The sequence below is a fragment of the Pristiophorus japonicus genome, chromosome 10 (assembly GCF_044704955.1).
Source record: "Pristiophorus japonicus isolate sPriJap1 chromosome 10, sPriJap1.hap1, whole genome shotgun sequence".
Lineage (NCBI taxonomy): Eukaryota > Metazoa > Chordata > Chondrichthyes > Pristiophoridae > Pristiophorus > Pristiophorus japonicus.
In genome coordinates, this window is record NC_091986.1 from 129,746,895 (window position 1) to 129,762,486 (window position 15,592).

A 15,592-nucleotide genomic window follows, 5' to 3' on the forward strand; every position below is an offset into this window, starting at 1 on the left:
CTCTCCCCCCCCCTCCTCTCTCCCCCCCTCCTCTCTCTCTCTCTCTCTCTCCCCTCTCCCTCCCCTCTCCCCCCCTCTCCCCCCCCTCCCTCCCTCCCTCCCCCCCTCCCTCCCTCCTCTCTCTCTCTCCCCCCCCCTCCCTCCCTCCTCTCTCTCTCTCCCCCCCCCTCCCTCCCTCCCTCTCTCTCTCCCCCCCCCTCCCTCCCTCCTCTCTCTCTCTCTCTCTCCCCCCCCTCCCTCCCTCCTCTCTCTCTCTCCCCCCCCTCCCTCCCTCCTCTCTCTCCCCCCCCTCCCTCCCTCCTCTCTCTCCCCTCCCTCCTCTCTCTCCCCCCCCTCCCTCCCTCCTCTCTCTCCCCCCCCTCCCTCCCTCCTCTCTCTCTCTCTCCCCCCCTCCTCTCTCTCTCTCCCCCCCCCTCCTCTCTCTCTCTCTCTCTCTCTCTCTCTCTCTCCCCCCCCTCCCTCCCTCCTCTCTCTCTCCCCCCCCTCCCTCCCTCCTCTCTCTCTCTCTCTCTCCCCCCCCCCCTCCCTCTCTCTCTCTCTCTCTCCCCCCCCTCCCTCCCTCCTCTCTCTCTCTCTCCCCCCTCCCTCCCTCCTCTCTCTCTCTCCCCCCCCTCCCTCCCTCCTCTCTCTCTCTCCCCCCTCCCTCCCTCCTCTCTCTCTCTCCCCCCTCCCTCCCTCCTCTCTCTCTTTCCCCCCCCCTCCCTCCCTCTCTTTCCCCCCCTCCTCTCTCTCTCTCCCCCCCTCCTCTCTCTCTCTCCCCCCCCTCCCTCCCTCCTCTCTCTCTCTCCCCCCCTCCCTCCCTCCTCTCTCTCCCCCCCCTCCCTCCCCTCTCTCTCTCCCCCCCCCTCCCTCCCTCCTCTCTCTCTCTCCCCCCCCCTCCCTCCCTCCTCTCTCTCTCTCCCCCCCCCTCCCTCCCTCCTCTCTCTCTCTCCCCCCCCCTCCCTCCCTCCTCTCTCTCTCTTCCCCCCCCCTCCCTCCCTCCTCCCCCCCTCCCTCCCTCCTCTCTCTCCCCCCCCCTCCCTCCCTCCTCTCTCCTCTCTCCTCCCTCCCCGAATGCCCTCCCTACCTGCCGCTCTCGGTGCTGGCGGACGCGGTCCTGTTGGTGGCGGGGTCCAGGTAGGCGGTGCTGACGAAGGCCGTGTACCACTCGGCGGTGCGGCCCGACACGGGCACCAGGAGCAGGAGCAGCGCCAACGGCCGCAAGCAGCAGTCCGGACCGGCAGTCCCGCGCCGCATCGTCGCTCCGATCCCGGACGAGAGCAACAACTTCAGTCCCCGGCCTGGGAGCTCAGGCTCGGGATCCCGCTGAGAGAGGTACTCTGTTCACAATCCGACACTGACTGTGCACACACTGGTCCCGGACTGGTCACACCGAGCAGTTCTGTCTGACTACACTCGCTCTCCACGCCTATCGCTGCATCTATACTCGGAGTCTGCTTCTATGCCTTGATTATATATATCGCAGTCTGTCTCCCTTACTACTTCTCGTCGGTGTCTCTGGATTCCCCGACACTACGCCCTTGCTATGTCCCTCAGTGTTAGCTCACTGCGTCTCTGCATGCACCAGTTAGTGTGAGCTCTCGCTCCAGCCCCTCTCAGTGCGGCTTGTTTCTCTGTACAAGTCTCAATCTGTTGTGACTCTATGCACTCAACTCCGTCTCGGGATTTCAATTCCTGCTACCTCCCTCTTCCGGGGTTTCTGTCTGTTGCTGCTGACTCTCGGTTTGACATTCCCAGGCGGTTCTGACCTGACTTTAAAAGAGTTGACGTCAGTGGCAGACAGGGAGAACAGTGACGCTCAATGGGAGTTGCAGTCACTTGCCAACAGCATGGTGCTCCAGCACCTGCCTTCTCCCCACTACTCGCATTTTCTTTGGCACTTAATTTATCCTCAAAAATGATCCAAAGAAGAAGTGTTCCAAAATAATGTTGTTTCTTTCACTCCACAATGTGTTTTGAAGAAGTTTATCTTATTGGCCCTGGGCTTGCAGTCAGCGGCGAAAGGACGGCGCTCAGCGCTGACCTCGAAAAAAACTGCCCACAAAAATGTAGCACACTTTCAGTGTCGATTTCCCCTACTCTGACGTTATGGAATCTTGCTATCTATAGGGATCTGTGGCGTCCAGTAACGGTGAAGTCATCGAGCAGGCTGATCAACTAATCAGATTGACGAATTCTCACAGACAGCAAACCAGGAAGTAAAAAGCAAGATTATAATTCCCTTTTTAATCACTTTACAGAAAGCGAAATAAAGATTGAAACATATACAAGGGGTTAAGGTAGATGCTGAAATATTATAAACAAACTTAAATATTTTTTTTTATTTTAAAAGTCATGGAATTTTTCAATGTTATTGTGAGAGAATGACACTCCACACATAAAATTACTTTTTATGGGGCAGAGAGGTTGTTCAGCAGTAATTTTGACTTAGTAGTCAAAAATTTGGCAGATGGAGTATAATGTTGGAAAGTGTGAGGTCATGCACTTTGGCAGAAAAAAAATCAAAGAGCAAGTTATTATTTAAACGGAGAAAGATTGCAAAGTGCTGCAGTACAGCGGGACCTAGGAGTACTTGTGCATGAAACATAAAAGGATAGTATGCAGGTATAGCAAGTGATCAGGAAGTCCAATGGTATCTTGGCCTTTATTGCAAAGGGGATACCGTATAAAAGCAGGGAAGTCTTGCTACAGTTATACAGGGTATTGGTGAGGCCAAATTTTTGCCCACTCACTTAGTCTTAAGGGAATAAGGGGTTATGGGGAGTGGGCAGGGAAGTGGACCTGAGTCCATGATCGGATCAGCCATAATCGTATTAAATGGAGGAGCAGGCTCGGGTGCCGTCTGGCCTATTCCTGCTCCTATTTCTTATGTTCTTATTAAAAGCTCAGTTACAGCTCATTCAATAAGGATGAACATTTTCAATGGTTTTTATAGTGAGATTAATGCATTAAAAGTTAAAGTTCTCATCTGATTCTGTGTGGATTGCATTTGTAAAGACGGCAACAGTGCACCATGTTGGAGCAGGATATCCCTGACAACAACTGCTGGATTTCCACCTTTAACTGCGCATGCGCCGACAGCAGAAGTTGCTATCAGTTTTACACAGTAATGGGGAACCATCTCAGTTCTTTGCTAGCTTCTGTCACTAGCTAAACTGAGACTGGGGAGTCACCATGATAGGACATATGGTGGTAGGAGTACTTGAATCATTCTGCTTTGTGGTGGAAGTGAGCCTATCATTAAATGGGGTACAGTGAAGCAAATTTTACTCAGTCAGAAACAGATTCCCCTCAGAGAGGTTGCTACAGGTTGCTACAAGTATATAATAAATAACATCAATGGGAGAACATTTAGGTGCTCGTGACCATAATTCAGTTAGATTTAAGGTAGTTATGGGAAAAGAAAAGGTTAGATTAGGAATAAATGTTCTAAATTGGGTAAAAGCCAACTTTACTAAGCTGAGAGGTGATTTAGCCATAGAAGACTGGAAACAGCTACTTGAAGGTAAAGCAGTGTCAGAGCAATGGGAGGCATTCAAGGAGGAGATCTGCGGGGTTCAGGCCAAATATGTGCCCTTAAAGAAAAAGGGTGGGACGAACAAATCTAGAGCCCCCCCTGGATGTCTAGGGACATACAGAGTAGGATAAAGAATAAAAGGGAAGCTTATGAAAGATACCAAGGGCTAAATACTGCAGAATCTCTAGAGGAGTATAACAAGTCCAGGAGTGAGATCAAAAGGGATATTAGGAAAGTAAAGAGAGAGCATGAAAAATTCTTGGCAAGTAAAATCAAAGAAAACCCAAAGATGTTTCATAAATATATTAAGAGCAAGAGGATAACTAAAGAAAGGTAGGGCTTATTAGAGACCAAGAGGGTAATCTGTGTGTGGAGGCGGAAGATGTGGGTATGGTTCTTAATGAATACTTTGCCTCTGTTTTCACAAAAGAGAGGGGCAATGCAGACACAGCTATCGAGGAGGAGTGTGAAATATTAGATGAAATAAACATCCTGAAAGAGGAGGTTTTAAGGGGTTTAGCAGCTTTGAAAGTGGATAAATCCCCAGGCCCAGATGAAATGTATCTCAGGCTGTTAAGCAAAGCAAAAGAGGAAATAGCAGAGGCTTTGACCATAATTTTCCAATCCTCTCTGGCTTCAGGTGTGGTGCCAGAGGACAGGAGTACTGCAAATGTGATACCTTTGTTTAAGAAGGGAGAAAGGGATAGACCGAGTAATTACAGGCCAGTCAGCCTAACCTCAGTTGTGGGAAAACTATTGGAAAAAATCCTGAAGGAGAGGATAAATCTACATTTAGAAAGCCACGGGTTAATCAGGGACAGTCAGCATGGATTTGTCAAGGGAAGGTCGTGTCTGACTAACTTGATTGAATTTTTCGAGGAGGTAACCAGGAGGGTCAATGAGGGCAGTGCATATGATGTAGTGTATATGGATTTTAGCAAAGCTTTCGATAAGGTCCCACATAGCAGAATGGTCACGAAAGTAAAAGCCCATGGGATCCAGGGCAAAGTGGCAAGTTGGATCCAAAATTGGCTCAGAGGCAGAAAGCAAAGGGTAATGGTTGATGGGTGTTTTTGTGACTGGAAGGATGTTTCCAGTGGGGTTCTGCAGGGCTCAGTGCTAGGTCCCTTGCTTTTTGTGGTATACATCAATGACTTGGACTTCAATATAGGGGGTATGATTAAGAAGTTTGCAGATGATACAAAAATAGGCTGTGTGGTTGATAATGAAGACGAAAGCTGCGGACTGCAGGATGATATCAATCAACTGGTCAGGTGGGCAGAACAGTGGCAAATGGAATTTAATCCAGAGAAGTGTGAGGTAATGCATTTTGGAAGGGCTAACAAGGAAAGAGAATACACATTAAATGGTAGGACATTGAGAAGTGTAGAGGAACAAAGGGACCTGGGAGTGCATGTCCACAGATCCCTGAAGGTAACAGGCCATGTGGATAAGGTGGTTAAGAAGGCATATGGAATGCTTGCCTTATTTACCAAGGCATAGAATATAAGAGCAGGTGGGTTATGCTTGAACTGTACAAAACACTGGTTCGGCCACAGCTGGAGTACTGCGTGCAGTTCTGGTCACCGCATTATAGGAAGGACGTGATTGCACTGGAGAGGGTACAGAGGAGATTTATAAGGATGTTGCCGGGAGTGGAGAATCTTAGCTATGAGGACAGATTAGATAGGCTGGATTTGTTTTCCTTGGAATAGAGGAGGCTGAAGGGAGACCTCATTGAGGTACATAAAATTATGAGTGGCCTATATTGTGTCTGTAAGCACTCTAGTAATGGCTCCACGAGGTAAGGTATTGTACTTGAACTGTGGTGACCTTAGTTCATTTACTACAGCTCCTGAGTGAGGATACAGCATGGTGAGCTCCCTTTTATACCTGGTTACCTGTCATTTACAGGTGACCCCTAGGTCTCCACCAGTTGCACCCTCTGGTGGTACAGGCATAGTGTATACAGTGTGAAGGTACATCCAGTGGTCTTATGTAACTGTACATTGAGTGTACAGGGAGTATACTTATATTATACATACACAACATCACTCTCCCCTAAGTCTTGTGCCACTGGCCTTTGCATTGTGTGCTCTGGCCCTAGACTTGAGTGCCCAAAGCCTTTGCACCTTGTCTATGCTTTGGCTTGGCTCTCTCCCTGTTGACCCCCAAGTCCATATTTCCACTGCATTGGGAGATGGTCAGCAGTGGACAGTTTGAGGTTGCAGTGGGGGTTGAGTGGGTTCTGGGTGTGATCCATGTGTGTTCATGGCTACATACATCCATTCCCCCCCCCCACCCTCCCCCATACATAGACCATGTGTGTGGCTCAACACCTGCATGTGCATACATGTACAGAAAGAAAGAACAAAAAAAAACCATAGGATTAATTACATCACTGTTTAGGTCCTGCAGTAGTGGAACAAGTACATTTTATAGATAAAGTAAATACGTGGTAACACAGTCTTGCCCCTGGGTTGTGTAGGTGCAGGTGGGTGAGGACGCTAGTTTCAGAGTGACCCGACTGTGTCCAGGTTGTCTGATGGCGATGATGCACCCCCTGCCAGCTGGGTGGGCTCGGATCGCTCACCTGGCTGAGTCTCAGGGTCTTTGCCATTGCCTCGTGGTGGGCAGAGCCACAGGAGTGTGTGGCCTCCCTATCCTCCTTTGAGGGTTGCGGTGTCTCCCTGCGGCCCTTCAGCGATAGTGGGAGCCTGGTCATCCCAGGTCCCATTGGGAGAGCTGGAGGGTGCTCGCCTCTTGCTCCCGGTACTGGCCCTGGTAGAGCCAGAGAGGTAGAGCCAATCAGGGGCTGGTTACCGGTGGTGGTGCCTTTGCCATCTGCTGATCGCTGGCCCTGCAGCTGGTATGCTCCCTCTGTGTGTGGCCACGCTCCCTTGGGCATCACATTGGTCCCGGAGGCGCAGGCTACATGATCGGGTAGCCCGCTGGACCTGGGTGCTTCTGATGGGAGGTTGCCCTTGGTTTTGTCGGCGTACATATGGAACCTGGCATCGCACATCATTACTTCATTTACTGTACTAACACATTGGTTCCGACCGCAATCGCCCGACTTAACATGGTTAGTTACATGTACATACTTGCATTTGTCAATTACATCGCTTACATTTGTATCACCGGCATCACTGTATAAAGAGTGGAACTGTCCCTTTAATTGTGATGGGTTGCCCTTCTCCTTTAAGAGGGCCTTGCAATCTTTACCCCAATCCGGTTCGCTGCTCGGCATCACGTGTTGCTCCATCAACGCTGCCCCTCGTGGTCTGGCCGCCTCCGTCTTTTCTTTAGGCGCTTCTTCACCTCGTGGTGCGGGCGCCATCTTCTTTCTCTCCACAAAGTAGGCTGCTGTTGTGTATCTGTAAAGCTTGCACTAACATGTCCCGCCACCAGGGAGCTCATCCCCTGAAGTCCCAAGGGATCCCAGCATCCCTTGGGAGCACTGTATATGAACCGGCCCCTAAGGCCTGTTCCTCACTCTGGAGTGTCTTATTAAAGACTGAGGTCACTGTTACTTTAACCTCCCTGTGTGCAGTCTCATTGGTGTTAGGAATACAATAACTGGCGATGAAAATACGAATCCAACGTAAAGATGCAGCAAACTGTGGGCATCCTGGAGAAGTTCTCGGAGGGTGAGGACTAGGAAGCCGATGTCGAAAGCTAGACCAGTATTTTGTAGCCAACGAGCTGGACGGAGCAGGAAGCGCTGCAAAAAGGAGAGCAGTCCTCCTCACAGTCTGTGGGGCACCGACCTACAGCCTCATGAAGAATCTTCTGGCTCCGGTGAAACCCACATATAAGTCATATGAGGAGCTGTGTACACTGGTTCAGGAACATCTTAACCCGAGGGAGAGTGTGCTGATGGCGAGGTATCGGTTCTCCACATGCCAGCGATCTGAAGGTCAGGAAGTGGTGAGCTACGTCACTGAGCTTAGGTGACTTGCAGGACAATGTGAGTTTGATGGCTACCTGGAGCAAATGCTCAGAGACCTTTTTGTACTGGGCATTGGCCACGAGACCATCCGACGAAAATGTTTGACTGTAGAGACACCGACTCTCAGTAAGGCCATTGCGATAGCACAGGCATTTATGTCCACCAGTGATAAAACCAAACAAATCTCTCAGCACACAAGTGCTAGCAATGTTCATAAATTAACTGGAACTGTGTTTGCGAGCAGAAATGTACAGGACAGAAACCACGAGTCTGCAACTGCCAGTAGGCCTCAGGTGACCCAGATGACTCAGAGTCCCCAACAAAGGATGAATGCAAGGCAATTTAAAGGGGAAAAGTTAAATCGTTGGGAATGTTTCAGGTTTAGGCAGAGAAAAACAAGGTAACTCTCCAGTAGGAGGCAATTAGCAGCTAGTTAAAACCAGTTCTGTAAACAACTGACCAGTAGTGAGTCATCTGACCTAGATACAGTTTAAAAAGAAGCAGCTCGTGCAGAGCACAGAGTGCAGCAGCAAAGAGTGGCATTCATGAGTTTGGTAAGAGGGTGAGTTTTAAGGGTTATTCTCTTTAAACCATTTGGAGGCTGGAGTAAATTGTTAATGGCAATTGCCAGGAGCTTCTAAGTAAGTAGCAGTTTAATTTAAAGGGGAAAATTTAAATAGTTGGGAATCTTTCAGGTTTAGGCAGAGAAAAACAAGGTAACTCTCCAGTAGGAGGCAATTAGCAGCTAGTTAAATCCAGTTCTGTAAACAACTGACCAGTAGTGAGTCACCTGACCTAGATACAGTTTAAAAAGAGGCAGCTCGTGCAGAGCACAGAGTGCAGCAGCAAAGAGTGGCATTCGTGAGTTTGGTGAGTGGGTGAATTCGGGCAAATGGGGATGGCAGGTGTTGTTTTGTCTTGTTTTTCCGACCAGTGCTGACACTAGAGCAGCTGATCAGGAGTGCGAGAGTAGGAGATGGAGGCCCAGAGACCAGCCCAAGCAGCTGCAGACAAAGATAGAGGGGTGCGAAATCGAGAGGTGACGTCACAGCCAAGCTGGTAAGTGGTTGGCTGTTCAACTGGTAAGTATAACTCTCTTTTAGACTGACTTTTAGATTGGTTTAATTGGCAGCGAACTACTAAGTAGCTGTTTGGTGTTGAAGTAAATTTTAGTAAGTAAATTAATTTAAGGGTTAAGTCATGGCAGGAGAGCTCGGACCCATGTCATGCTCCTCCTGTGCTATGTCGGAAGTCAGGGACTACTATGTGTGCGGGAAGTGTGTCCAGCTGCAGCACCTGACAGACCGCATGACGGCATTGGAGCTGCGGATGGACTCACTCTGGAGCATACGCGATGCTGAGAATATTGTGGATAGCATATTTAGTGAGTTGGTCACACCACGGGTAAGGGATAGGACAGATAGTGAATGGGTGACCAAGAGACAAGGCAAGAGCAGGAAGGTAGTGCAGGAGTCCCCTGCAGTCATCTCCCTCCAAAACAGATATACCGTTTTGGATACTGGTGGGGGAGATGACTTATCAGGGGAAGGCACCAGCAGCCAGATTCATGGCACCATGGGTGGCTCTGCTGCACAGAAGGGCAGGAAAAAGAGTGGGGGAGCTATAGTGATAGGGGACTCTATTGAAAGGGGAATAGATAGGAGTTTCTGCGGCTGCAACCGAGACTCCAGGATGGTATGTTGCCTCCCTGGTGCAAGGGTCAAGGATGTCTCGGAGCGGCTGCAGAGCATTCTGGAGAGGGAGGGTGAACAGCCAGTTGTCGTGGTACATGTACGTACCAACGATATAGGTAAGAAGCGGGAAGAGGTCCTACAAGCTGAATTTAGGGAGCTAGGAGTTAAATTAAAAAGTAGGACCTCAAAAGTAGTCATCTCTGGATTGCTACCAGTGCCACATGCTAATCAGAGTAGAGGGAGCAGGATAGTTAGAATAAATACGTGGCTTGAGCAGTGGTGCAAGAGGGAGGGATTCAAATTCCTGGAACATTGGAACCAGTTCTGGGGGAAGTGGGACCAGTACAAAAGGGTCGGTCTGCACTTGGGCAGGACTGGAACTGATGTCCTGGGGATAACATTTGCTAATGCAGTTTGAGAGTGTTTAAACTAATATGGCAGGGGGATGGGAACCGATGCAGCGAGACAGGGCAAAGTAATATGGAGTCAGAAACAGATGGTAGAAAGGTAAAAAGCAATAGTGGAAGACCGAGTAAACAAAGACAAGAAACCAAAAGTGCCACACTACATCATAATTCTAAAAGGACAAAGGTGTTAAAAAAACAAGCCTGAAGGCTTTGTGTCTTAATGCAAGGAATATCCATAATAAGGTGAATGAATTAACTGTGAAAATAGATGTTAACAGATATGATGTGATTGGGATTACAGAGACGTGGCTCCAGGATAATCAGGGCTGGGAACTCAACATCCAAGGGTATTCAACATTCAGGACGGATAGAATAAAAGGAAAAGGAGGTGGGGTAGCATTGCTGGTTAAAGAGGAGATTAATGTAATAGTTAGGAAGGACATTAACTTGGATGATGTGGAATCTATATGGGTAGAGCTGCAGAACACCAAAGGGCAAAAAACGTTAGTGGGAGTTGTGTACAGACCTCCAAACAGTAGTAGTGATGTTGGGGAGAGCATCAAACAGGAAATTAGGGGTGCATGCAATAAAAGTGCAACAGTTATCATGGGTGACTTTAATATGCATATAGATTGGGCTATCCAAACTGGAAGCAATATGTTGGAGGAGAATTTCCTGGAGTGCATAAGGGATGGTTTTCTAGACCAATATGTCGAGGAACCAACTAGTGGGGAGGCCATCTTTGACTGGGTGTTGTGTAATGAGAGAGGATTAATTAGCAATCTCGTTGTGCGAGGCCCCTTGGGGAAGAGTGACCATAATATGGTGGAATTCTGCATTAGGATGGAGAATGAAACAGTTAATTCAGAGACCATGGTCCAGAACTTAAAGAAGGGTAACTTTGAAGGTATGAGGCATGAATTGGCTTGGATAGATTGGCGAATGATACTTAAGGGGTTGACAGTGGATGGGTAATGGCAAACATTTAGAGACCGCATGGATGAACTATAACAATTCTACATCCCTGTCTGGCGTAAAAATAAAAAAGGGAAGATGGGTCAACCGTGTCTATCAAGGGAAATCAGGGATAGTATTAAAGCCAAGGAAGTGGCATACAAATTGGCCAGAAATAGCAGCGAACCCGGGGACTGGGAGAAATTTAGAACTCAGCAGAGGAGGATAAAGGGTTTGATTAGGTCAGGGAAAATAACGTACGAGAGGAAGCTTGCAGGGAACATTAAGACGGACTGCAAAAGCTTCTATAGATATGTAAAGAGAAAAAGGTTAGTAAAGACAAACGTAGGTCCCCTGCAGTCAGAATCAGGGGAAGTCATAACGTGGAACAAAGAAATGGCAGACCAATTGAACAAGTACTTTGGTTCGGTATTCACTAAGGAGGACACAAACAACCTTCCGGATATAAAAGGGGTCAGAGGGTCTAGTAAGAAGGAGGAACTGAGGGAAATCCTTATTAGTCGGGAAATTGTGTTGGGGAAATTGATGGGATTGAAGGCCGATAAATCTCCAGGGCCTGATGGACTGCATCCCAGAGTACTTAAGGAGGTGGCCTTGGAAATAGCGGATGCATTGACAATCATTTTCCAACATTCCATAAACTCTGGATCAGTTCCTATGGAGTGGAGGGTAGCCAATGTAACCCCACTTTTTAAAAAAGGAGGGAGAGAGAAAACAGGGAATTATAGGCCGGTCAGCCTGACATCGGTAGTGGGTAAAATGATGGAATCAATTATTAAGGATGTCATAGCAGCGCATTTGGAAAGAAGTGACATGATGGGTCTGTGAAAGGGAAATCATGCTTGACAAATCTTCTGGAATTTTTTGAGGATGTTTCCAGTAAAGTGGACAAGGGAGAACCAGTTGATGTGGTATATTTCGACTTTCAGAAGGCTTTCGACAAGGTCCCACACAAGAGATTAATGTGCAAAGTTAAAGTACATGGGATTGGGGGTAGTGTGCTGATGTGGATTGAGAACTGGTTGGCAGACAGGAAGCAAAGATTAGGAGCAAATGGGTACTTTTCAGAATGGCAGGCAGTGACTAGTGGGGTACCGCAAGGGTCTGTGCTGGGGCCTCAGCTGTTTACATTGTACATTAATGATTTAGACGAGGGGATTAAATGTAGTATCTCCAAATTTGCAGATGACACTAAGTTGGGTGGCAGTGTGAGCTGCAAGGAGGATGCTATGAGGCTGCAGAGTGTCTTGGATAGGTTAGGTGAGTGGGCAAATGCTTGGCAGATGAAGTATAATGTGGATAAATGTGAGGTTATCCACTTTGGTGGTAAAAACAGAGAGACAGACTATTATCTGAATGGTGACAAATTAGGAAAAGGGGAGGTGCAACGAGACCTGGGTGTCATGGTACATCAGTTATTGAAGGTTGGCATGCAGGTACAGCAGGCGATTAAGAAAGCAAATGGCATGTTGGCCTTCATAGCGAAGGGATTTGAGTACAGAGGCAGGGAGGTGTTACTACAGTTGTACAGGGCCTTGGTGAGGCCACACCTGGAGTATTGTGTACAGTTTTGGTCTCCTAACTTGAGGAAGGACATTCTTGCTATTGAGGCAGTGCAGCGAAGGTTCACCAGACTGATTCCCGGGATGGCGGGACTGACATATCAAGAAAGACTGGATCAACTGGGCTTGTATTCACTGGAGTTCAGAAGAATGAGAGGGGATTTCATAGAAACGTTTAAAATTCTGATGGGTTCAGACAGGTTAGATGCAGGAAGAATGTTCCCAATGTTGGGGAAGTCCAGAACCAGGGTTCACAGTCTAAGGATGAGGAGTAAGCCATTTAGGACCGAGATACTTAAGGGGTTGACAGTGGATGGGCAATGGCAGACATTTAGAGACCGCATGGATGAACTACAACAATTGTACATCCCTGTCTGACGTAAAAATAAAAATGGGAAGGTGGCTCAACCGTGGCTATCAAGGGAAATCAGGGATAGTATTAAAGCCAAGGAAGTGGCATACAAATTGTCCAGAAATAGCAGTGAACCCGGGGACTGGGAGAAATTTAGAATTCAGCAGAGGAGGACAAAGGGTTTGATTAGGGCAGGGAAAATAGAGTACGAGAGGAAGCTTGCAGGGAACATTAAGACGGACTGCAAAAGTTTCTGTATATATGTAAAGAGAAAAAGGTTAGTAAAGACAAACGTAGGTCACCTGCAGTCAGAATCAGGGGAAGTCATAATGGGGAACAAAGAAATGGCACACTAATTGAACAAGTACTTTGGTTTGGTATTCACTAAGGAGGACACAAACAAACTTCCGGATATAAAAGGAGTCAGAGAGTCTTGTAAGAAGGAGGAACTGAGGGAAATCCTTATTAGTCGGGAAATTGTGTTGGGGAAATTGATGGGATTGAAGGCCGATAAATCCCCAGGGCCTGATGGACTGCATCCCAGAGTACTTAAGGAGGTGGCCTTGGAAATAGCGGATGCATTGACAGTCATTTTCCAACATTCCATAGACTCTGGATCAGTTCCTATGGAGTGGAGGGTAGCCAATGTAACCCCACTTTTAAAAAAAGGAGGGAGAGAGAAAACAGGGAATTATAGATTGGTCAGCCTGACATCGGTAGTGGGTAAAATGATGGAATCATGGTACATCAGTCATTGAATGTTGGCATGCGGGTACAGCAGGCGGTTAAGAAAGCAAATGGCATGTTGGTCTTCATAGCGAGGGGATTTGAGTACAGGGGCAGGGAGGTGTTGCTACAGTTGTACAGGGCCTTGGTGAGGCCACACCTGGAGTATTGTGTACAGTTTTGGTCTCCTAACTTGAGGAAGGACATTCTTGCTATTGAGGGAGTGCAGCGAAGGTTCACCAGACTGATTCCCGGGATGGCGGGACTGACATATCAAGAAAGACCGGATCAACTGGGCTTGTATTCACTGGAGTTCAGAAGAATGAGAAACGTTTAAAATTCTGACCGGTTTAGACAGGTTAGAAAATAGGTGCAGGAGTAGGCCATTCGGCCCTTCTAGCCTGCACCGCCATTCAATGAGTTCATGGCTGAACATTCAACTTCAGTACCCCATTCCTGCTTTCTCGCCATACCCCTTGATCCCCCTAGTAGTAAGGACCTCATCTAACTCCTTTTTGAATATATTTAGTGAATTGGCCTCAACAACTTTCTGTGGTAGAGAATTCCACAGGTTCACCACTCTCTGGGTGAAGAAGTTCCTCCGCATCTCGGTTCTAAATGGCTTACCCCTTATCCTTAGACTGTGACCTCTGGTTCTGGACTTCCCCAACATTGGGAACATTCTTCCTGCATCTAACCTGTCTAACCCTGTCAGAATGTTAAATGTTTCTATGAGGTCCCCTCTCATTCTTCTGAACTCCAGTGAATACAAGCCCAGTTGATCCAGTCTTTCTTGATAGGTCAGTCCCGCCATCCCGGGAATCAGTCTAGTGAACCTTCGGGTTTAGACAGGTTAGATGCAGGAAGAATGTTCCCAATGTTGGGGAAATCCAGAACCAGGGGTCACAGTCTAAGGATAAGGGGTAAGCTATTTAAGACCGAGATGAGGAGAAACCTCTTCACCCAGAGAGTGGTGAACCTGTGGAATTTTCTACCACAGAAAGTTGTTCAGGCCAATTCACTAAGTATATTCAAAAAGAAGTTAGATGTAGTCCTTACTACTAGGGGGATCAGGGGGTATGTCGAGAAAGCAGGAATGGGGTACTGAGGTTGCATGTTCAGCCATGAACTCATTGAATGGCGGTGCAGGCTTGAAGGGCCGAATGGCCTACTCCTGCACCTATTTTCTATGTTTCTATGTTTCCATGAGATGAGGAGAAACTTCTTCACCCAGGAAGTGGTGAACCTGTGGAATTCTCTACCACAGAAAGTTGTTGAGGCCAATTCACTAAATATATTCAAAAAGGAGTTAGATGTAATCCTTACTACTAGGGGGATCAAGGGGTATGGCGAGAAAGCAGGAATGGGGTACTGAAGTTGCATGTTCAGCCATGAACTCATTGAATGCCGGTGCAGGCTCAAAGGTTCGAATGGCCTACTCCTGCACCTATTTTCTATGTTTCTATGTTTCTAAATCATAATTAGTCGGGAAATTGTGTTGGGGAAATTGATGGGATTGAAGGCCGATAAATCCCCTGGGCCTGATGGTCTGCATCCCAGAGTACTTAAGGAGGTGGCCTTGGAAATAGCGGATGCATTGACAGTCATTTTCCAACATTCCATAGAACAGAAGAACATAAGAACATAAGAATTAGGAACAGGAGTAGGCCATCTAGCCCCTCGAGCCTGCTCCGCCACTCAACAAGATCATGGCTGATCTGGCCGTGGACTCAGCTCCACTTACCCGCCCGCTCCCCATAACCCTTAATTTCCTTATTGGTTAAAAATCTATCTAGCTGTGATTTGAATACATTCAATGAGCTAGCCTCAACTGCTCCCTTGGGCAGAGAATTCCACAGATTCACAACCCTCTGGGAGAAGAAATTCCTTCTCAACCGGTTTTAAATTGGCTCCCCCGTATTTTGAGGCTGTGCCCCTTAGTTGTAGTCTCCCCGACCAGTGGAAACAACCTCTCTGCCTCTATCTTGTCTATCCCTTTCATTATTTTAAATGTTTCTATAAGATCACCCCTCATCCTTCTGAACTCCAACGAATAAAGACCCAGCCTACTCAATCTATCATCATAAGGTAACCCCCTCATCTTCGGAATCAGCTTAGTAAATCGTCTCTGTACCCCCTCCAAAGCTAGTATATCCTTCCTTAAGTAAGGTGACCAAAACTGCACGCAGTACTCCAGGTGTGGCCTCACCAATACCCTGTACAGTTGCAGCAGGACCTCCCTGCTTTTGTACTCCATCCCTCTCGCAATGAAGGCCAACATTCCATTCGCCTTCCTGATTACCTGCTGCACCTGCAAACTAACTTTTTGGGATTCATGCACAAGGACACCTAGGTCCCTCTGCACCGCAGCATGTTGTAATTTCTCCCCATTCAAATAATATTCCCT

At 47.7% G+C, this 15,592-nt stretch overlaps 1 protein-coding gene across 1 annotated transcript in view; it reads right to left on the minus strand.

The window, feature by feature from the left end:
* LOC139275093 (E3 ubiquitin-protein ligase RNF149-like) overlaps positions 1 to 1,832 on the minus strand; it is a 68,388-nt gene extending 66,556 nt beyond the window's left edge. The window contains exon 1 of the mRNA XM_070892084.1: positions 1,067 to 1,832. Coding sequence (XP_070748185.1) covers positions 1,067 to 1,236 — 170 coding nt within the window. The 5' untranslated portion in view covers positions 1,237 to 1,832. The remainder of the gene's footprint in view (positions 1 to 1,066) is intronic.
* Between the last annotated feature and the right edge of the window lie 13,760 nt (positions 1,833 to 15,592).